The sequence below is a fragment of the Enhydra lutris genome, unplaced genomic scaffold (genome assembly GCF_002288905.1).
Source record: "Enhydra lutris kenyoni isolate GAN:26980312 unplaced genomic scaffold, ASM228890v2 scaffoldscaffold26, whole genome shotgun sequence".
NCBI lineage: Eukaryota > Metazoa > Chordata > Mammalia > Carnivora > Mustelidae > Enhydra > Enhydra lutris.
Window position 1 is genome coordinate 1,537,680 of NW_019154110.1, and position 17,044 is coordinate 1,554,723.

Sequence of the window (17,044 nt, forward strand, 5' to 3'; positions counted from 1 at the left end):
GCCCACTTTGTCCTCCTCCTGTGCCTGTGCATCGGCTGGTCCTTCGCCTGGACACGTATCTCTCTGTTCGCCCTGCCAGTCCATGGTCCCCAGCTTTATCATGACCACTCGCCTCTACCCGATGGTTTCCTCCTCTCTGCCACCGTGTACTCGGTCTGCTCTGGGTCGCTTGGCTTGTTTATAAAAAGTGTGTGCTTCCGTCTTGTGGATCCCCGTCATGGATTCCAAGTGAGAGAGAAGGGACCAAGTCTTCCATTCCCTTTGCGTTTCTTGTGGCATCCCCAATGTAGGGTTTTCACACTAGAGACACCCGTGCAAGATATACTGACCGACCTAGGAGTTTTATGGCTGGAGTTAGACGGCCCGTGAGATGGCCCCAGCGCACCCCCACACACCCAGCAAAATTGTGCCCCTCATTGAGATGTTCTGGGCATCCTCTAACTTGCCCAAAGCCAGATTTATTGCTCCCGCTGTAAAGTGTATCTTCTCTAAGCCTCACTTAAAAGCTACCACTTGGCAGAAGATCAAGTTAGAAGTGCAGGATAGCAGGTGATGGCGAGGGGAGGAGGAGGTGGGGGGGAATAATTGAAGCTCTGCAAACTACCAGCTCAATATTTAACCTAGCTGGTAATTTGCCGTGACAATGATGCCACGCACGGAACACAACTCCTATGCAAGAATGTCGCTCTCTAATTAAGAGGGCTCTGCTTTTCCTAGCCACCCGCGATTTAATCACACACGCAAAATGAGACTTGGATCCAGGATCTAAAGGTGCTATTAGAAGGCACGGGCGGCACGCGGACCGGGGACACGTGCTCACACCTTCGATTGTGCCTCAGACCGAAGGGGGACAGCTGCTCAGGCCTCTCACCACCCAAGACTGACAGGCATCTTCCCCAAAGACCTGTGCGTGCCCCTACTGCAAATCATGGCGCTTCCCCCACAGCACCGCGCTCTGGCTGGGAAGACTCAGCGTGGGCTTGATCCTGGAAGAGTAACTTTAATAGGGATTTTCATAAAAAGGGACGTCCGTGGAAAGGGATCTTCCTCTTAAAGAGGGAGAGCAAGACAGGAACCGGGACACACACACAACACCACAACCCCCCCACCCCCACCCCCACCAACCGCAGGCAGAAAGACAGAGGAATATTATTAAAATCATAGCTCTAAAGAAGGATGTTGCCATCGCCTAAATTGACTGCTGGATTCATGGAACGTGGCTAAGCAAGACAAACCGTTTTCTGCTTAATTAGTGGCTCCTTTATGGAAGGTTTGCTGCCTGGAGAGAACCCATTACAGGAGGAGAGCTCATTTATAGGGATGCACCTTCTACAGCTATTCAGATTTTAAATAAATAGCGAAGAAGGGAATGGTGATGGTGGTGGTGGGAGAAGGGGGTGCTATGGAGACGGGGAAGCTTCTACAAAAGACAGGCTTTGCATTTCAAGCCTGAGTGCTGGAGAGAGCAGCTCTCCTAGGCAAACACATAAGCCTCTAAAATTTGAGGCCAACAGAAATGACCTCTGCACCGTGGCTGACTGAAGATATAAATAAACTTCAACGTGAACAGCGGTGTCAACTGGGAGAGGAGAGATGAGAGTCCGGTGGGGGCTTATTTTTAAAAAAAGTCCTGGTTTTCTGACTCCGTTTCAGGGCAAGGCATTCAGGAGCACAATGCCACTGCCTGCCGCGAGCTCCCCTGCTTTCCCAGGCGCCAGCCCCTGGGCTACCTAACCGCCAGGAGGAAGCTGTAACACACCCAGGTTATATATAGGCCGAGTTATCTGCATTTTACAAGCACCAAGCATGTTATGTGAGGAAGCTGTCATTTTTAATGACGGCACACACTTCCAATTACCAACTGGGTAATCCACTAGGGAGCAGGTGCAGTTTCATAAGAAGGGCTCACCATTATGAAAAGTTTACATGCTCACTTCTGAACTGGATATAAATATTTCTCCCCAGGCAGGCGGGATTCAGTTTTTTGCATGGTCTCTCGTCGTCAAGGCTGGAGAAGGGAAGACTGTTTTCTTGAAAATTATACATTTTTGGGACGCCTGGGTGGCTCAGTTGGTTGGACGACTGCCTTCGGCTCAGGTCATGATCCTGGATTCCCGGGATCGAGTCCCGCATCGGGCTCCCATCTCCACGGGGAGTCTGCTTCTCTCTCTGACCTTCTCCTCGCTCATGCTCTCTCTCACTGTCTCTCTCTCAAATAAATAAATAAAAAATCTTAAAAAAATTATACATTTTTGAGATTTAGCAATAGCTCAGAAGCAGGGGGTGCAAGGAGACGGTCATGGAGAGCCTGGCAAAGCTGAGAGGCTGGCAGAATGGTGAGGTTCAAGGTCTTGGAGCACACCCACCAGTTATTGGCAAATTGCAGACTCTTAGGACAGGATCTGGCAATAGAAGTTGTAAGCCCCCTACCCCTACTGTGGTCAGACACGCAGAAGGAACTCAGTGCCCTTTGGTGCACCTTTCATGGCGTCTACACAGTTTCATCTGCGGCGACACAGAACACACGGTCATTATCAGCTGTTGTTCGTGATCTTCCATATAGACCATATAGACCAGACGGCCCCTGATGGAAATGAAGGCAACAATTTGTGAGTCTCCTATCACTCAATTCTTTGTGAAAGCTTTCCTGAACACTCCAGTCTCCAGGGATCTCTCCATTTACTGACATATATTTTTTCTTTTCTTTTTTTTTTAAGTTTTATTTATTTTTTTAAAAGATTTTATGTATTTACTTATTTGAGAGAAAGAGAGAGAGTGAGAGAGAGAGCATGAAGAGGGGAGAAGGTCAGAGGGAGAAACAGACTCCCCGCAGAGCTGGGAGCTGGATGTGGGACTCGATCCTGGGACTCTGGGATCATGACCGGAGCTGAAGGCAGTCACTTAACCAATTGAGTCACCCAGGCGCCCCTATTTTTTTATTTTCTTAAGGAATCTTTCCGCCTAGCGTGGGGCTTGAACCCACAGTCCCTGAGATGAAGAGTCACATGCTCCTCTGATTGACTGAGCCAGCTGGGTGCTGGCCCATTTACTGAGTTTTATTTTCTTTTTTTTTTTTAAAGATTTTATTTATTTGACAGAGAGAGACACAGCAAGAAAGAGAACACAAGGAGAGGGAGTGGGAGAGGGAGAAATAGGTTCTCCGCTGAGCCAGGTGCCCAATGCAGGGCTCGATCCCAGGACCCTGGGATCATGACCTGAGCCAAAGGCAGACGCTAACGACTGAGCCACCCAGATGCCCCAATTTATTGAATTTTAATTTGACTTGTGATATTACTGCTTAGTCCCCAGACTTGCTCCAAATAAACCACAGTTCTTGGGGACAAGGTATCTTAATTTCAAATCACTTGTAAACAAGGAGGACAGCACAGGAAAAGGAGACAGGTGCTCCCATACTCTTCTTGACAATAAAGCCGCCATCACAAATACAATTAAAAGCTTTAATAATCGTTAACTAATAGCTTTGGATGAAGAATCATTGGCATATATTGATTGATAAAGCAAGTTAAATGTGTTCTCAAGAGGCCGCTCCTGCCACACTAGCAGAAATCTAGAGGCTCTCAGCCTTTTCAGAGCCACAGCTCCGTCCATGTGGTAGGTGGGGTGGAAACATCTATGGCTTGGGAGCCTTCCTTTTCTCTCTCCTCCCTACATTCATCTACCTGCTTTTGCTCCAGAGGATTCTAGGACCTGCTCAAATCACCTGCCAGCCTTTGATGGCACACAGAGTTAGAGCCATCATCACTGGGCTAAGGCAGGGAGAAAGCCATCAGAAAAGCTAACCCAACAAGTAGAGAAGGCAGACATTTTCACAGTGCCACAAAGGATAGATGTCCCTGCCCATTGAATACTGGGTTTATTTTTATTTTTATTGAAGATTTTAATTATTTATTTATTTAAAAAGATTTTATTATTTATCTGACATACAGAGATCACAAGTAGGCAGAGAGGCAGGCAGAGAGAGGGGGAAGCAGGCTCCCTGCTGAGCAGAAAGCCCGATGTGGGGCTCGATCCCAGGACCCTGAGATCATGACCCGAGCTGAAGGCAGAGCCTCAACCATTTGAGCCACCCAGGTGCCCCTTATTTTTGTTTTTTAAAAAAATTTTATTTATCTATTTGACAGAGAGATCACAGGTAGGCAGAAAGGCAGGCAGGAGAGGGAAAAGCGGGCTCCCCACCAAGCAGCCCAATGCAGGCTCGATCCCAGGACCCCGAGATTATGACCCGAGCCGAAGGCAGAGGCTTAACCCACTGAGCCACTGAGGTGCCCCTATTTATTTATTTGAGAGAGAGAGTGAGCACAAGTAGGCAGAGGGGCAGACAGAGGGAGAGGGAGAAGCAGATTCCCCATTGAGCAGGGAGACCAATGTGGGGCTCGATCCCAGGACGCTGGGATCATGACCTGAGCCAAAGGCAGATGCTTAACCAACTGAGCCACCCACGTGCCCCAAATACTGGGTTTATGATAGCAATTAGGAAGTATATGTAACTCTAAAATGAACACGTTATACACCAATTCTATCTTAACAAAAAAATTAAAAATGATTGGGGAATATAAACATCCAGCAAATGAATTGGCTCAGTAAATATATGTATCCACACAGCCAAATACCAATTAAAATTATGCAGATCTACTTTTATTGAAACAGAAAAGATGTCCATCCTAGAGTGCTAGGAAAAAAGTGTTACAGAATAGTGTACACAGTATAATCCTATTTCAATTAAAACTACATTTATATGCATGTATGCCTGGAAAAGTCAGCTCCACAAGTGGTTATTGGTGATTTGTAGGATTATGGGTAATTTCCTTTTTCTTATCTGTCGGTTGTTTTCCTACAACAAACATGGATTACTTATGTAAGAGATAATCAATGGGCCGAAGAGACCCTATTCCTTTCCTTTTCAACAGACATTAACCATACTTACCAGCTTAATAACAAATGTACTTAGTTGAGGTTTTTTCAACAAATGAAAATCAAACATCTAAATTCTATCCTTTTTGAGGAAAGCGGATTATTTCCAAAAGTGTTTATAAAAGCCAGAACTCTACCAAGAGTGGATTATGAGACTAAGAGCTAACAAACCACATTTTATGGGGGTGGGGGTGGGGATGGGGTAGAAATCCTCTGATATAAGGAAACAATGAATTTACTAGGGGAGCAGTGGCCTTCTAATGAGTGAAAAGGAAAGGAAACTCAACAACCTGTTTCACTTCCTTTTTTTTTTTTTTTTTTTTGAAGATTTTATTTATTTGACACAGAGAGCGAGCGAGAGAGGCAACACAAGCAGGGGGAGTGGGAGAGGGAGAAGCAGGCCTCCCGCCTAGCAGGGAGCCCGATGCGGGGCTCGATTCCAGGACCCTGGGATCATGACCTGAGCAGAAGGCAGAGGCTTTAACCCACTGAGCCACCCAGGCGCCCCTCCCCATTTTACTTTTTATAAATAAAATCTTAGAAGGCATATTGCTACAGAAACACAAGTCAATATAAACCTTTATACACTGGGCTGCCAAACTTCACTTTTAGACACTATATTAATTATGTAGTCAATAGCCATGGGTTTCATTAGTGTATTAAATACCACGATCAATATTATTTATACTTTTCCAAGACAGGCCACTCAGGGAAAAAAAAGTGGGGGAGGGGGGAGTTTTTGACCCTGTAGTTCAAAAAAGAACAGCACACTAGAGATTAGCAAGGCTTTAATGGAAAGCATAAAACACTGAAAATATGGACAGAAATCAGATTATTGCCCTTTTATTTTCTTTTCTTGCCTCTTTCACAATAAGACTGGAGGAACTCCAAGAACCATTTAAATGAAGGCAAAATGATTAGATTTTTTCCTAATTGCTTAACGCTGATGTCATGGTGTACGCAAAATAAACATTGATCTCAAAGTGAAAGATGAGAAATAGAACATGAAGAGCCTTTTGGGGTAAACCATATCCAAGAGAATTCCAAGAACTGCGGGCCAGAATCTATTTAGGCCATCCTCAGGGACCTAGATCTCTTAAAAGCCTAACTAAGTGGAGCCAATTTCTGATGCTCCTCTCCTGGTGATCTGATTTTTAGTAGGGAAATCAGCTAAACGTCCTCTCTCCGGGGAGCCGCCGTCCCCCAGAACGGCCCGTGGATTCGCCAGTCACCCAGGACACCCGGCGCCGGGTCCAGTGGTCCTGAGATGTGTCAGGGTAACTCACTCCCCACAAGGGAGAGCCGTTGTGAACGTGAACGTGAACATAGGGAATGCTGGGAGGAGTGGAATGTGAGACTGGTAACTGGGCTGAAAGCTAGATTACCACTTCCAACCCACAATTTGTCAATCCAGAATTGTGCCGAAGACTATAATTTTCTAGTCAGTGCTTGATAAACAAGGTCAGGCAGAAAAGAGCTTCCATAAAAATGGTTGAAGCCTCAGCCCCACAGGCAAGTGCAGCCCAATGACCACCGTCTGAGGCTGGGATGTGCCCAAACTATCAGCAGGCTTGAGAGAGACACTGTCTGTTGTGAGGAACAGAAGTCATCCAGCTTAGGGCTGGCCACTTGCCTCCGGACAGAAGACAGGTGAGGACGAAATGGCCAGGCCATCATCGCTGTCCAGCTCCACAATGGGCCGCTGTATGTCGCACCTGCCCGGCCAGGTGGACTGCGACACCGCCTGGATGCTCAGGGAGAGAGATGTGCAGCCAATGCCTAGTGGTGGGTGGCGGCAACCGGATAGATATGATTAGGAACACACAGAGCAAGCTTGCTCTTGCTGACTGAAAGGCCCAGTAGCATAATTACTGTTTTCTTACTAGCTCACTGTCTGTACACATTTTAGAGCCTGGTTGGTGTTAGAATGCTGTGTAAACATCAATAAGATCCCAAAGTGCCTGATGATCAGCATTCTGGAGCACAATGGCTTTTTGTTTGCAGGGTTTTCATTCTTTTAAAAGATGCATTTTCGGGTCGCAAACATTAGGATGAGTGATCTCTATGCCTCAGACTGATCTTTGAGTCTGTAATGAGTTAACATCTCCCCCAAGTGAACATTTATTATGAAGGCTAATTAATTGCTTTCCAGTTACAAGAACCCTTTGCATTCAAAGAAAGTAGGATTCACATGAAGAGAATATTCTGTTTATTAAAACAAAGCAGGGGAAACAAAGGGCTTCTTCCTTCAAAATCCCTTCTATTTAACATAGCTTTAGTCAAGAAGTGAAACATACAAATGCAAGAAATATGTACAGGTAGAAAAAGTATGCATCCACCAATCAAAATGCAACATTAATTGAAGTGAAAACTAAAGCAATGCTTTGTAGTTGCCTGGATGTCCCTGGGGGACAGCAAGTCAATGCTTATCAGCTTTCCTCAGAAGAGACAATTTTGATTAATATCAGACCCATCTGACTCAGTCTATTAAACCCTGAAGGAGGGATATTCTTCAGATATAAAAGATAGGTCTTTGATTAATAATTCTACCCTATTGCCATTCCAAGCATTAACAACTATGTGGCACCTCCAGAATGAGAGAGGCTTTGAATTCCAGAAAGACACACTCACTGAAGTATGGGTTCCGCATGACCCCCTCTTGGCTCCCCCTCCTGAGAGGGAACCCATGTCGTGAAGGTGTCACCGCAGGAGAGGCAGAAACCCTCATTACATAATTTATTTCACTGTCTGCAGAGTTAGGGTCAATTAGTTGTGACATAATTCCTGCTTGAAGATAATGAAATCTTAATAAAACTGACAAAACCCTGAAGACAGAGGGAGTGACTGGCCCCGCGCTACCAGGACGGACGCTGCCGTGTACACCACAGCTGTTGGAGTCCGTTTCCCTTTGCCTCTATCAGTGGGTACCGACGGGCTCCAAGACGCGCCCAAGGGAAGAAAGCGCTTTGTCCACCTGCGCCGTGCAGCTCATGTGGAAATGTCATGGGGGAAGGGACGGAGGGAAGGGGGAAGAAGGAACCGGTTTCACTTCAGCTCTGCTTTTTCAAACTTCTGCCCAATCAGCCCTGCTCTTCTTCTCACATGAGCGCGTTTCTCCTGATGTTGATGATCAGCCTTCTGCCATATTCTTTGTAGTCCACGGGCTTCACGTCCATCACAGTGGCCTTAATTCGAGACTCATCCTTCAAGAAGAGAAAAGCAGTCTGTCAGTGGAGGAAAGCCCGTGGCACGGAGTGCTGGTGGTAACCCCCTTGGCTTCAGGGGTTTCAATGATCCCAGCGGAAGCGAACACAAAGGCATGCGGGACTCAGTGTTCAGTCATCCTAGTACAGAAAACCGTCCCCCGTGAGAGCCCCGTTTGGAACTTCTGGAGCTGGGAGAGTGGACAGAAGCCCCTCTTCAACCTTCCTTTGTGCTCCCAAGCTCTCAGAAACCTAGAATCCAAATGGGATGGGCCTTAGCGGACTGATCTAGGTCACTTTGTTTTCTCTGCAGAGAGGGACACAGGAGCCCAGAGAAGAGAAGTGACTTGCTTGGAGCCACACAGCTAGTTCTGAGAGTGGTATGAATGCAAAAGCATCTGCGGCAGAGGACGAAGGCCTGGTCTGCGGCCATCTCAGCTCTGCAGGAGATACAACCTCTCTGCACCTCACCTTCCTTGTCCGCACCATGAGAGCGCTGCATGAACCTTCAAGTTGTCCCCTGGTCCCGCCTCACTCTGTCATTCTATCACAGACATTTGACTCCCTCATTCAGTGCCTCCAGAAACAAACATCCCTACTAGCAGGTGCGAGGGTCAGGGCATAATAACACAACAGAGTGAGGACCCCCAAAACAAGCAGGGAGGTTTTCAGAACTCCTCGTGCGCTCGTCAGGACTCAACAGTGCCTTTGGAGGCAGGGTGCTGTGGTGCCCAGAAAGGGTGCGCCGTCTGGCTCAGGGGCTCACATGCTTTCGTGAGCATGTGCTCCCCAGCAACGACCTCATCCTACTTATAAGAATGGTGACAAGCAAAGCTCTGTCGCTGCGGGCCAGGATCTTAAGTACGGCCGTGTGCTGGCATATGACTTCTACAAACTACTTATTCTCTGCGTGCCTCCATTTTTTCAGTGGTAAAATGGAGATAACGGTAGTTCCTACATGTGGGTTCCTGCCGGGATCAAGTGAGATAACAGATGTAAAGGGTGTAGAAGAGTAACCAGCAGACAGTCAATGCTCAAGTACTGTTGTTACGAATGGACTGTCCAATCATACGATATTACAGGCGACTGAAAGGAATTTTCAAGGTAATTTTAATTATGTGCAGCCTTTGTTTCCGATACCAACCTTAGGGCCTAAACCTCATGGAAGTGAGTCCACTCAATACCTTACTGTTCTTTGTCAGTACACCAACAAAAATCCCCCAGGTTGTAACTGAAGCGAGCACACAGCATTTCCCTCTAGATGCTCGACAACAGACAAAACAATCAACCTCAGCGCTGGGAAGAGTCAATGAGTAGTAAATGCAGGATGTTTAGCACTGGGTCTGGTCCACAGTATGCAATTAGCTGACAGTTGCCACCGTACTGTTGTTGTGGGTGACAGCAGCTCCCCACTGCTAACCCTTCTGCACCCCAGGAGACCCCACTTACATTGTAGGTCTCTAGTTTCACTCTGATTCTGAATATGAAAGATCGGAAGTTGGCATTCTGGAAAACTTCCTCAAATGCTTGCTCATTCTGCAAAAACAAATGTAAAACTTTAGGCATGGAAGCTATCAGACCATTTGAAAATATACATTAAAATTTTTGAAGGGTGACTGGCTGGCTCAGTCAGAAAAACATGTGACTCTGAATCTTGGGGTTGTAGGTTCGAGCCCCCCATTGGGTTCAGGGATTACTTAAAAATAAAAATTTTTTAAACTTTTTATTAAGATTTTATTTATTTATTTGATAGCGAGAGAGAGAGAGAGAGAGAACAAGTAGGCAGAGTGGCAGGCAGAGGAGAGGGAGAAGTAGACTCCAATTGAGCAGGGAGCCGTACATGGGGCTCAATCCCAGGGCCCCGGGATCATGATCTGAGCCGAAGGCAGAGGTTCAATCAACTGAGCCACCCACCCAAGCACCCCAAGAGAAAAAAAAAGTTTTTGAAAAGACTTTTGAGAAAAACCTCTCTCAAAGTTTTTTACCCTCAGTGGTTTAAATTACTTAGGAATGACTAATCTACAGGTGTCCTTTCATTACATAAAACTGTTTGGATAGAATTTTATTAAAATACTAAAATACTCTACCTACAGTAGCCAAATTCACAGAGACAGAAAGTAGAATGATTGCCAGGGGCCAGAGGAAGGGGAAATGGAGAATTAGTATTTAATGAGTGTACTGAACTTAAAAATGGTTAAAAAGGTAAATTTTATGTTATGCATATTTCACCATAATAATAAAAAAAATTAAACCACTCTTAGAAAACACATTTCTAGGGTGCTTGGGTGGCTCAGTGGGTTAAGCCTCTGCCTTTGACTCAGGTCATGATCTCAGGGTCCTGGGATCAAGTCCTGCATCGGGCTCTCTGCTCAGCGGGGAGCCTGCTCTCCTCTCTCTCTGCCTGCCTCTCTGCCTACTTGTGATTTCTGTCAAATAAATAAATAAATAAATAAATCTAAAAAAAAGAAAAAAGAAAACAATTTCTAAACTTCAAAAAGTTTTGGATGGAATCTAAGGGTTTTGAGTTCAAGCCCCACATTGGATGCAGAGATTTACTTAAAAACAAAATCTTAAAGGGATGCCTGGGTGGCTCAGTAGGTTGAATGTCTGCCTTCAGCTCAGGTCATGATCCCAAGTTCCTGGGACTGAGCCCAGCATCAGGGTCCCTGCTCGGCAGGGAGCCCATTTCTCCCTCTGCCTGCTGCTCCCCCTGCTTGTGCTCTCTCTGTCTGACAAATAAATAAAATAGTAAAAAAAATACTTAAAAAATAAAAATAAAATCTTAAAAAAAAGAATTGAGAGAAAAAAACAGTAAAAAAACACTTTAAGTTGCCATACTGTCTTAGTCTCTGCATTTACAGTGATTTGTGAGCAAGTAAAGAAGGCAGGTAAAGTGGGTAAAGACTAGGAAAAGTTTGAAAAACACAGTTCTCTCCCTCTTTCTCTTGTCCCTCAAACACTATTTAAGCTTTATTTACCTTTTTTAAAAATAAAGTAATCTCTACACCCAATGTGGGGCTCGAATACATGACTCTGCTATCAAGAGTCACATGTTTCACTGACTAAGCCAGCCAGGCGCCCCACTAATTAAGCTTTTTTATTTAAAAAAAAAAAAGTCTGGTAAACGGAAAGAAATCAGAGCAAGGATTTTATATAAATATGCATAAAATTAATTTGCAGTAATTTTATATAAAATTAATCGTTCATGTCAGTAAATATTATCTTTTCAAGCCACATGAGACATGAAAATGGCTTTGTTACACAGAACTCTTGTAAAAGTTACTTCACATATACACACAAAGTCCTCTGGGCTTTCAGATATGTAAATAAAACGACGTGTTAACCTTAAGAAAATTATACCAGTTGCCATTATTCTTCAAGATTAGAGAAAGCATGGAGCATGTCCCCCAAGAATATCATGGTTCCTGAGGGACGTTTCTATATGTCCTCATTCACCAGCAGTAAAAACAGTCAAAGGTAATAAGCTCATAAAAAACCCTGAAAAGCTGCCTCGAGCCTTAAAATCTGATATGAAAATAAAGAACCAGGCAAAACAGAGGAAAGATACCATCATACTTTAAAGTCAATTCTGGTTATTTCTATGAAAGGGCTTGCTGCATTATTTTCAGAGATCTCACAATTTTTAAAAGATGCGTGTCAGGGAAGGGTGGGGACCGAATGGACGAAATGAAGACAGGAAACAATAAGAAAAACACACCAAACGACAAGTCTTTTTTTTCCTGGTGGTGTGTGTGTGTGTTTTTCCTTAGTGTTTTATTTATAAGTTTCCTAACCAATTTAGAGGAAAAGGGGGGGAAAAAAAGTACAGTTAGATGCTAATTTGTGTGGCCCAGAAAAGAGCTTTCATTGATCATCTTTACACATTTTTTTTTAATGATTTTATTTATTTGAGAGAAAGAAGATGAAGGGAGAGGGAGAAGCAGACCTCTGCTGAGCAGGGAGCCCGATGTGGGGATCGAACCCAGAACCCCTGGGATCATGACCTGAGCCAAAGGCAGATGCTTAACCGAATGGGCCACCCAGGTGCCCCCATCTTTACACATTTCCTCTGAGTATCTTTCCTACATTTAGCATAATTAGTAATCTATTCCCTACATTAAATAAACCTAATATATAAAAATATAAATTTATAGAAATGAAATGGATAGTTATCTTAGGAAAGAAAGTTACTTTGTAAGAACTGCCTCTGAAGACCTGGAATAGCAAGTACCTTATATGTGAGTTTAACCCAGGATTTGACTCAGCTTTTCAGGAAGGTGTTTATTATGTTAAAAGGGCACATGTGCACTTCATATTACTTCAGAAGATACCTTCCAGCTCTCAAGTGACTGTAGGCACATCAACTGTAGTGTGCTAACGGTAACAGGAGAAATAAGTGGTTTATACTTGTAAAGTGTTGTTTTTAAAGCACTTTCTTTTTTAAAAGTAGTCTCCACACCCAACGTGGAGCTTAAACTCACAACCCTGAGATCAGGAGTTGCACACTCTCCCGAAAGAGCCAGCCAGGTGTCCATACAGCACTTTTTTATACATTACTTGATTACTCATCGTTAGCATACCCAAGGTGGACAAAATTCGACAGAATCAGATGAGCTCTTAAACAATCATCAGACTGAGAAACTACATACAACACTCAAAAGAAATTAAAAAAAAATTAAAGAGCAAAAAAAGGGTGATATTGGCAACTGTTATAGTAATAAAAGATGAGGCCAACCTTCTCTTTTAACTCCCCAAGATGAGCAGTGCTTTGTCCAATGATGGCCTCTGCAGACTCCTGGAAACAAGTGACCCACTGATTCTCTTGAAAATCAGCAATATTTACCTAAAAGACACATTATATATTAATTTCGCCAAGAAAATAAAAGGAAGACACACTCAGGAGCCTGGAAGATTAACTTTTTCCATCCATTAAAATAATTCCCAGGGGAAAAACCAATACCACTATATATGCTATATATATTCTTTCAAAAGAATGTGGAAAATATTGCAGAAAGAAGTTTAAAAGGTAAGTCTGGATCACAGCAGGAACGTAATATGCTGTGGATATGTGATTTCAGATCTCAGTGGAAATAACAATCCAACTAAACTTTCTTTCTCAGACAGACAATCCAGGTACACCATACTACGTTCCCCTCCAGCTGCAATGCCCTTTGGACTAAAGTTTTCTTTTCTTTTCTTTTTTTTAAGATTTTGCTTATTTATTTGACAGAGAGAGAGATCACAAGTAGACAGGCAGGCAGAGAGAGAGGGGAAAGCAGGCTCCCTGCTGAGCAGAAAGTTGGATGTGGGGTTCAATCCCAGGACCCTGAGATCATGACCCGAGCCAAAGGCAGAAGCTTAACCCATGGAGCCATCCAGGCACCCTGGACTAAAGATTTTGAATGAGCCTCCAAAGACTGATAGCAGGGTCTCTGCATTTTAACTGTACATCCTTCGGTCACTAGTTCCATAAGACTAGTTCTAGTCACTGCTGAACATCCCAGACTATTTAAAAGCCTGAACTTAAGGGGCTTCATCGAGCAGCCAAACTTACCTAGCAACAGAAATGGGCGATCAAGTGTCTTCACTTGACAGTGGTAAAATTAAACAGGGGAGAGTCAGGAAAGAAAGTGGATCACACAGAATCCAGTTGCTAAAGCAAAAGTCTTAGTACAAATAAGAAAGCACAGGGTTTTGTTTTGTTTTGTTTTGAAGGTACCATTTCATGATTCTACATATTTGCTTGGCATACACATGGAGGTTTAATGTCAAAAGTTATGATGAAAAAATAGGGGAGAAGGAAAGTTAAAAACACTCACATATATGAGAGGATATATCACACACTAGGATTCACACCCACAGTTTGTTTACGTCGTGCTATTCCTAGAGGCAAAAAGCACTGCTCAACGGGGCTGAGGAGGGTGACAAAGAAGACACCATCTCGTGAGACCAGTGTGCTGAGATTCCTATTTACGAGTGTCAAGAAAGTCTGAGAAACCATCTAAAACCACTTTCTCCATCCTAGTTCAATGAACTTAACTTTATTTTCTGTAAAAACAGGAAGCTTAAACATAGAACTTTCCTGCTGAACTAACATTTTAAGGGGCAATTAGAATATACAAAGGATAAGTAAAATCCTTTATTTTTTCATCTAAAAAGTTTTTTTTTTTTTTATTTCCTATTACAAGAAAAAAAAAAAAAACGGAAAATGCAGAAGAAACTAGAAATCAACCAAAAACAACCTCAATCAATACTCTGGTATTTAACCTCTCAGTCCGTTTTCTGTGTGCATACATATTTCAAGACTATATCAAACATACCATTTAAAATTTGCCATTTCAATTAATAAACCTGAACATATATTTGCCATTTTCAAATATTTTTAAAAAATATTTTATTTATTTATTTGACAGAGAGAGAGATCACAAGCAGGCAGAGAGGCAGGCAGAGAGGGAGGGGGAAGCAGGCTCCCTGCCAAGCCCAGAGCCCGATGTGGGGCTCGATTCCAGGACCCTGAGATCATGACCCGAGCCAAAGGCAGAGGCTTAACCCACTGAGCCACCCAGGTGCCCCCACTTTCAAATATTTTAACTCGGGTCGGGTTGGCTCAGGTCATGATTTCAGGGTCCTGGGATCGAGCCCCACATGGGGCTCCCTGCTCAGAGGGAAGCCTGTTTCTCCCTCTCCCACTCCCCCTGCTGTGTTCCCTCTCTCGCTGGTCTCTGTCAAATAAATAAATAAAATATTAAAAAAAAAAAAGAAAAAAGAAATCATCAGAGATGTAACAGCTATGTAAAGTTATTTGTTACTGTTACTTTGAAAACTTCGATGCAACTTAAACTTCCTTCATATTATACTGGTTAATTCCTTTCTTATATATCTGTAGTGTGGAATACCATGAAGGCATCAGAATTTGCCAGTTATTTGACTGAGCCACCCAGGCACCCCAAATATAAACATTTTAAAGGCTCCTGATATATTATTGCCAAATCACCTTCTAGAAAAATGCAAGAATACCTACTTTCTTATACCTTTATTATCACTTATGATTTTTCTTTTTTAAAAACACCCTTCGGGGCACCTGGGTGGCTCAGTGGGTTAAGCCTCTGCCTTCGGCTCAGTCATGATCTCAGGGTCCTAGGATCGAGCCCCACATTGGCTCTCTGCTCAGCGGGGAGCCTGCTTCCCCCCCATCTCTCTGCTTGTCTCTCTGGTTACTTGTGATCTCTCTCTCTGTCAAGTAAATAAATAAAATCTTTATAAATAAATAAATAAATAAATCCCCCTTCACTTTAAAGGTTTTTTTTCTTTTTTTTTTTTTTAGATTTTTATTTATTTATTTTGACAGAGAGAGATCACAAGTAGGCAGAGAGGCAGGCAGAGAGTGAGGAGGAAGCAGGCTTTCCGCAGAGCAGAGAGCCCGATGCGGGGCTCGATCCCAGGACCCTGGGATCATGACCTGAGCCGAAGGCAGAGGCCTTAATCCGCTGAGCTACCCAGGCGCCCCACTTTAAAGGTTTTTAAAACAGAAACAATTCTTACAATGCAAAAAAGCCACACTTCCACATCAGTATGCAGTCACATTCCTGAGAAGTCAGCTCTATGAAGGCTAAGACGAACAGATTATCTACAAGAAAAATAACTAAATATAGGCATTGGCTGTATAAGTATAATTACTGTTCTTTAGAAATGCCATTTCAAATTAATTTATCTCCATAACAGTTAGCAGGAGAGTGTCACCAATGCTACAACTGTACTATACACACAGCAGCCGAAATCAGCCGGGTATCTAAATGCAACTTTCTGGTAGGAAAAAAAGCTTTTAGTAGAACAGACTGCTATTCAGTGGAACGGAAGGCCCCTTACTTGCCGGACTTACAGAACAATAAGCAGCTCTTTAGCACTTACTCATCTGCAGGCTTCCTACCCCAAATGATCTTATTTTTGCTGTCGTCTCTCCAGGGCCTGCCACTTGGTAGGGACTCCAGAAACAGCACAGGACTCCCCATCTACCCATTCCACTTACCGCCAGGATCATGCGGTACTTGAAGCTGGGAAATTCACTGTCGCACTTCTCACAGCGGTATAGTCCATTCTGCTGATCAATCACTTTCTTATTGCAGTCCTGAGTCGGGCAGGCCTGATACATACAGTTTTCTTTGCGAAGATACACTACCGTCGCCACAGAGCTGAAATAGTCAGCCTTCGGGAGAAAAGAGTGACATGAGACCTAGAACGCAAGGCCTACATTCGAGAGAGGACTTGGAGGCAGCGCAAAGCTTGCCCTGACATGTAAGCGCTAAGCGTTTCCATGTTCGAATCCCTAAGATCACAATGGCCTTAGAGAGAATAATTTATGCTACAGTTTTTGAAATCACTTGTGCTGACTGCAAAACCTATGAAGATAACAAATGACGTTCTAAAGCGTATTATCCCTTAACAATAAACGCAAATTCGAAATTAGACCAAATTAGTTAATTAAAAACAGAAAAAGACAATATGAAAGACAAAGACTTCAAGAGATGAAGATTTGCTCCTCCCATTCCTCTGACTCTCCAAAGGTAACAGATGGAGGAAATACAGGGGGGAATGAGGCGAACCTAGGGAGCGATGGCCAGCCTTCCTCCCACGGGAAAAACTGCAGCAGTGATTTCCGGGATCTGCATTCCCCTTCATCTTTGTCTAGGCCATGGTGACAAACTTGGTAGAAAGCCAGACAGGAAATACTTTATGCTTTGCGAGCTATGCAGTCACCCTCTCTGTCTCAGCTCCCCACTTTGCAGCTGCGGTGCCCAGGCACCCCCACACGATGTGCAAATGCAGGCACGCAGCCATGTGCCAACCTTGCTCTAAGCCGTCAACCCGGGGAGATGAGGGAGATCTCTGAGAAGTCAACGTAGCAAGGACTA

The 17,044-nt window shown here is 43.9% G+C and overlaps 1 protein-coding gene across 1 annotated transcript in view; it reads right to left on the bottom strand.

Annotated features, from left to right (window-relative positions):
• Nucleotides 1-5,749: 5,749 nt before the first annotated feature.
• The window catches only part of LOC111151679 (replication protein A1), a 76,515-nt gene continuing 65,220 nt past the window's right edge, over nucleotides 5,750-17,044 (bottom strand). Inside the window, exons 14-17 of the mRNA XM_022509814.1 lie at nucleotides 16,162-16,338; nucleotides 12,871-12,978; nucleotides 9,585-9,671; nucleotides 5,750-8,135 (exon numbers count right to left, since the gene is read on the bottom strand). Of these exons, the coding sequence (XP_022365522.1) occupies nucleotides 8,031-8,135; nucleotides 9,585-9,671; nucleotides 12,871-12,978; nucleotides 16,162-16,338 (477 nt within the window). The 3' untranslated portion in view covers nucleotides 5,750-8,030. The remainder of the gene's footprint in view (nucleotides 8,136-9,584; nucleotides 9,672-12,870; nucleotides 12,979-16,161; nucleotides 16,339-17,044) is intronic.